The following is a 6,263-nucleotide window of genomic DNA, read 5'->3' as shown; positions in this document are numbered from 1 at the left end:
GGTCAAATTTTGAGTCCCTGTGAGCTCAGAGCTAAAACAAGTTATTCACTGCTAACAAGACTCTTCTAGTCCGGGGGCCAGAATCTACCCACAGAAATGCCATGAGCACCCAAGCAGAGCCAACAAGGCTCCAACATGGCATTTCTTAGACACGTCTGCGATGCTCTGCGACTAATGACACATTCTGCCCAACGTTCCCAATGGGCTGGGGTCCAAGGAAGAAGGAGGTAGAGGACAAAGGCACAAAGTCCAGCTGGAACCTGCCCTGGCCTTTCACCCCCATCAAGAACAGGACAACAAACCAATCTTAAGTTTAGAAATATGAACCAAAGAGCAGAACCATCAGAGGCAGAACTAGTGTTCTGCCCAAAACCCGCTCTGGACGAGGAACAGAGGCCAGACTGGATGGCCGGCCCTGCTGGGGCCCCCGTGGGGACTGCGCTCACTCTAAACATCACGCTCGAGGCTCGCCCATGCACCCCACGGACACGGCCTAGCGCACCAGCACGTCTCCCAGGCAGGACAGACAGCTGACACCTGACCTAAGGCTGCACTGTCAGATATAGCAGCCAGGAGCTAGCTATGTGTGGCTACCGAGGATCGAAACATGGCTAAATTGAGACATGCTAGAAGTTTCTAGAAATCCATGCACTTGATTTCAAATACCACTAAGTATGAAAAGGAGAACGTAAAACATCTCCATTTTAAAAAATGGTTATGTATTGAACTGATAATATTTTAGATACATAGATATATATTTAGATAATATAAAATTCATTTCAACAGTTTTTTATTCTTTTCATGTGTCCCCCAGGCTAAAGAGGGAGCTGCCACTTGGCCTAAGACTGCACTGTCTGCTATAGTAGCCAAGAGACACATGTAGCTACTGAGCATTGAAATGTGGCCCTTCCCGGCCTGGGGGCTCACCAGCAGATGTCCTCCGGGTAAGTGGCGAAGGCGACGGTCCACTTGGAGATGCAGAGCTCTCTGCTGTGGGGGGATGGCTGGGGCTCACCTTTGCACCGAAGGCCCTGACACTTGCAGGCGTTGAAGTCTTTCAGGATGCTGCCAGGAAATGCAGAAATGGCCAGGGCCCAGACACAGGGTGCCATGTGCATCCACAGCACACACTGGAACCACCAAGTGATCTCCCAAGCGGGATTGGGAGCCTCGTGGTACAGGACCTTTGCTTTATTATTATTAATTTATTATAATTAATGCTATGAAAGAGACGCCACGCTTGGAGCACTGTGGGGGGGACTTTGTTTAATCCTCAGAACAACCCTGCAAGCCAAGGACTATTCCCATTTGACAGATAAGGAAACTGAGGCTCTCTGAGTTAGGTTCTGTCCCATCTGACTCCAGCTCCTACGCTGTTTGCGCTGCCACCCCCACAACCTGCTGGCCTCACCCACGCCCCATAGCAGCATCAGGCCACGTTACATGCAGCCTGTTCTCATTCTGACTCCGAGATTTCCCTCCCTAGGACCCCCACCTCAACCCTCGCCATCTTTATGGGTCCTACTCTTTCCCCTTTTTGTCTCCCCTCTCCAGGACCAGGGTCCCCGCAGCAGGGGGCGCCCTGGAGTGCCCAAGGGTCTGCCCCACAGCTGTCATTTGTGGGAAGATGCCCTTGCACAGAAGGATGTGTGGTTGCAGAGCAGGATGGACGACATCCATCCCGCCTGGCAGAATGCTGGGACATAGAGCCAGTGGGCCCCATGGGGCAGCTGGTGGGAGGCCCGAGGGGGGCCCAACTGTCACACGAACATGGGCTGGGCTCCCTGAGGGAGTGAGTGTGATGGCTGCCTCCCCAGCCATACCTGGAGAAGTAGGTGAACATGCCACCAAAAAAAAAAAAAAAAATCCCAGTGGTGCTGACGCAGCAGAATCGTCTCCATCCAAAAGGCACAGCAAGGTACCTGGACAGGGACAAGGGCGTCAGCCAAGGAAGGGCCTGGGACACTCACTAGGTGGCCATGGACTTCTCCTGGAAGGTGACGAAGGCCATCCCCAGGGGCTGGTCCTGGACCCTGCACTCCTCCTCGGTGATCCTCCCCATGAGCTTGTCCTTCATGCGTGTGTAGTAAGAGATGGCATCCTCCTACCAGAAGACACATGCCCTGGTGATGACGTGGCCTGTGCAGGCGGCCGAGAAACCCCACAGTGCCGGCCAGGGTGCGGGCACTCACCCGCTCACAGCCCTGCACCTCGCAGCAGCAGAACTGGCCACAGGGCTTGGGGTTGATGAGGGTCCGCTGACCTGTCTTCACCTGCAGGTTCGTGTAATAGGTCAGGCTCTTCTCAGTCTTTTTTCTGCAGTTGGGGGGGTGGAGTGGGGCGGGAGGGGACGAACCTCAGACCACAGTCCTGTGGTACGGACCCCACACGCTCCATTCAACCATCTGTTACCACCACTACCATCAGTCACTACCAGAACTGGGAGTTCAGCTTTGTAAACAAGAAAGGGGCGAGTCCCCGCTCCTCCCTTCGCAGCTGGGGGACCCGAGGCCATCAGGGAAGGACGGTGGGAGTCTCAGAGGGGAAAAGCCAGAAAGCTGCAGCCCAGCTTACCCCACGCACGCCCGCCCGCAGCCCACGCTCACCTTTCTTTGCACAAGTAGATCAGCTTGGCCACGTCGTAGCACAGCCGGACCTCCACTACCCCACACGTGGGGTACGCGTCCCTGTGGCCAGGGCAGGCCAGAAGCAAAAGACGCCATTGGAAAAGAGCACCCCCAGTCAGGAGAGACCCGCCCCCCCCCAACATCTCCAAGGGTGGCAGAGCAATCACGCTGCCCGTTCCTGTGCCAGCAGACACCTCTTTTCTCTTTCTTTTTGAGCAAAAGGGGAAATTTTGAAATGTAATACAAAGAAGCATTTTTTAGTAGCATGAAAGCAACTGCCTGAAACTGACAAGTTTATACCCGCTTGGCTTTAAATCAGCTGGCACTTCTCACCGGGAAGAATGAACACTACTTGTTATCCCCTCTACCCACCCAAAGGAATAGATTTCTTGTTTGCTCCAGGTCAGATCTACCGTGGACCGTCACTGAAAACCTGTTTAGTTTGTGACCCCTTGGAAGATCGCAGACCTTTTAGGTCTAATGAAAGCAAAGCACCCTCAGCCCAGAAAATGTCTACACATACATTAATAATCTTAGTAAAATACTAATATGTGAAGTGGAACCATTGCTGCCTGGCAGGCAGCTCTGGGGAGCTGTTTCAAGGAACGGACACACGGTTCCAATATCCGGTGTTTATATATAAAAGAATATTTCCAAAATACTTGGAGTTTCTGAAGAGATTAGTCAATAAATTTCAAACATTCATTTAACAATTCTGTTTATACTAATAATTTGCTTAGTAAGAGTTCTCATAAATAGGGCAAGGGTAAATAAACAGTAGCCAGCCCTAGTTTATACTACAAATTAATGACTGCTGAACTGATAAGGAATGAATACAGACTAACACCTCAGCATTTTAGCCCAGGTTCAAGGCCTCCAGGCCAGGGCCCCAGGACCTTCCTGGCCTGCTTCTCCCCCACCCACCCCTTTCCTTGATGCTCCATACGAGGCCCTGTGTTCAGGGCATTGTACGTACAGCTTCCTTCTCACAGGAAAGCCCTCCCTGCAGCCCATCTGCAGGAATCCTTGGCACAGGTGCTCAGTGGGGCCTGCTGGGAAGGGGGTCCGGCCAGGAGAACCTACACTTGCTGAACGGTGAGCTCTGTGAGGACAGGGCTCCAGACACAGCGTGCTCACTCAGGAGACGCCTGAGTGGACGATGGACAAATGCACAGAAGGGCCCAGGTCCCTCCCCTTCTGGGACTGGCTCGTGTACCTCTCACTCTGCAAAGCCGGCACCGAGAAGCCCAGGGAGGATCATTTCCTTCCCTCAGGTTTGTTTAAACCAACACCCTGGCCTGTGCTCTGGCTACTGTGGTCACGCGGGGCAGCCATGGCTGCCTGCAGGGGACAGGCCACTAGCCCAGGTCCTTTCGCAGCACCAGCAGAGCTAGTGCAAGGCAGCCATTTGGTGCTCGTATGGCAGGGCCAGGTCCTTCTCAGACCTCACTCAAGTGCCCAAGTAGAAGACGTAAGGTGGTCACCCAAGGCGCCTGCCCCATGGGACTGTGTGGTCCCACCTGAAGGGCCTCGCTCCCCTTCCCACCCCCACCCTGCTCACCGGAAGTGGCTCTCCACAGTCTCCTTTGTGGCATGTCTGGGGAGTCCTGTGATGAACAGGGTCCGCCTCACCTACCAGACAAAGACACCAGGGAGAAAAGTCACCAGGACAAGCCAGTCTGCATACAGGCGGGACCGGGTTTCCCACCCTGTCCCAAGCTCCCCCTGCCCCTGCCCCCCAAAAAGACCAACAGGAACCCAGCCGACTTGGTCCTCTCCTTTGTGGCCCGGCAGAACCCTAGTGTGTTATCTACATAGCATCTCCTTCCAGGATTTTAAAAGCAAGTCTACGAGCCTCCTTCATAGGACAGGAGACTATGAAAGAACCCAGAGAGGGGAAGTGACTCAGACGGGGTCACACAGCAGATCAGAGGAGGCCTCAGGCCTGGAACCAGGTAACAGAAACTCCCCCTCCCTGTCACGCTGCAGTTTCAAAGAGAGAGGGAGCTGTTTGTAACCTAAATTACTTAAATTTAGAAATTAGTTAAATCAGTAACTGATAAGCCTAAACCCCACAAATCTAAGGGCTAGTTGGCAGAATGGGGGAAAAAAAAATGTCTAAATCCTAAAACAATCTATCAGAAAAAAATTTTTAAATGCCAAATTTGAGTGCGAATATGCAAGCCCGGCTCCACGGCAGTCCCCTGCGGGGCTCACTGCTGTCCTGCTCCTGGGGACTAAGACGGGGGTGCCAGCCCTCTCTGCCCAGACTCGGGACCACCCCCCCCTCCCCGGCACATGCCCCACCCCCAGCCTCACTCACCAGGTTCTCCTCCTTGTACTTGATGGACTGGGTGTGGTGCCGCATGAAGCCCACGGTGAGGAAGAGGTAAATGACAGCGAAGATGGTGTGCAGCCACAGGAGGTCGTTGCTGCGGGGACACCACCTGCCATCAGGGCTGGGCTCCTGGGCCAGCGGCGGGGGTACCAACCAGCTGGGGGCTTGGCTACCCTCACGGCATCGAGCCGAAGGCCAGTGGCTTCATCACAACAGCGCTCCCTGAGAGAGGCTGTTCTGACAAATGAACCCCAGACTCGAGGGACCTCCTGATTTCCTAAAATTCCCTTAAAACGGCGGCCGCCTGGGATGTGTCTGTGCCCAGGGCCCCGCCACACTCACTGCAAAGGGACTTTCAGACATTCACCTGCCCACTTGGGACTACGTCTGGCCTACCCTGCCTTCTGGAACCTGCCTTCTGCTTGGCCTCCCCCATCAGCACCCTCACACCCTCCCACCCCATACGCACTCTGTCTGTAGGTTTGCTATCGTCGTCCTCCCAAAACTGTAAGGGTCTTTGCCTGCAGAGAAGCACAGAGACTTAGTCTCGGGGATCACACTAGGGAGCGGGGCGGGGCATAACCCCCCTCGGTTTGTGGCGCTCTGAGGAGGAGCCCAGATGGCCAGACTTATCAGAGGACAAGGACGTCCGTCCGGTTTTTTCAGAGCTACCGACCCCGACCAAGGCCTCTGTTCTATTCCAAGACACTCCCCGACAACTTCTCCTCAACCCACCACGTGGGTCAAGTCAAATCTGAATTCATCTGCCTGAGATTTTTGTGGCACTCCTTGAGAAATCTAGAAAGATCCGAAGCCGTTCCCAGAACCAAGGCTGGGAATCGCTGAGCTTCAGAGTGGACTCGTGCTGACATTTTGGAAGCTGGACTCCTATAGTTGCTTGGAAATATAATTCCTCGCTTTGATTTTGACTTTGAACATTACTAACGTTTTCTAGATCCGCCAGTTGTGGCCTCTGGATTCGGGTGGGGGCAGGAAGGTATGAAACACTCCCGGAAGCCGCTGAGTCTATAAATCTGGGTGTTTTCCTCCTACTTAAGATAGAAAAATCCGGAAAGTCACCCTGAGACCGTCTCACATCTGAGTGTGAGCATGAATCCAGGGCTCTGGTCCACCCCAATGAGCCCCTTCTCCTAGGCCTGGGCCCAGCGCAGACGAGGACAACACGAATATTTACCCAGCAAATTGCCCGAGAGGTTGACGGGCAGGATGACGCACAGGGACAAGCAGCTGACCGCCACCAGCAGGAAGATGATGTGTCTCTGGAAGGACAGGTAGTG

At 53.9% G+C, this 6,263-nt stretch overlaps 1 protein-coding gene across 1 annotated transcript in view; it reads right to left on the bottom strand.

Annotated features, from left to right (window-relative positions):
- The window catches only part of TMEM63A (transmembrane protein 63A), a 29,756-nt gene that overhangs the window by 11,185 nt on the left and 12,308 nt on the right, over positions 1-6,263 (bottom strand). Inside the window, exons 6-12 of the mRNA XM_023531030.1 lie at positions 5,435-5,486; positions 4,951-5,059; positions 4,189-4,259; positions 2,607-2,687; positions 2,193-2,316; positions 1,971-2,104; positions 927-1,065 (exon numbers count right to left, since the gene is read on the bottom strand). Coding sequence (XP_023386798.1) covers positions 927-1,065; positions 1,971-2,104; positions 2,193-2,316; positions 2,607-2,687; positions 4,189-4,259; positions 4,951-5,059; positions 5,435-5,486 — 710 coding nt within the window. The remainder of the gene's footprint in view (positions 1-926; positions 1,066-1,970; positions 2,105-2,192; positions 2,317-2,606; positions 2,688-4,188; positions 4,260-4,950; positions 5,060-5,434; positions 5,487-6,263) is intronic.

Source organism: Pteropus vampyrus, unplaced genomic scaffold, assembly GCF_000151845.1.
Source record: "Pteropus vampyrus isolate Shadow unplaced genomic scaffold, Pvam_2.0 Scaffold60, whole genome shotgun sequence".
Classification (NCBI taxonomy): Eukaryota; Metazoa; Chordata; class Mammalia; order Chiroptera; family Pteropodidae; genus Pteropus; species Pteropus vampyrus.
This window is presented reverse-complemented; position numbering and strand designations above follow the sequence as displayed.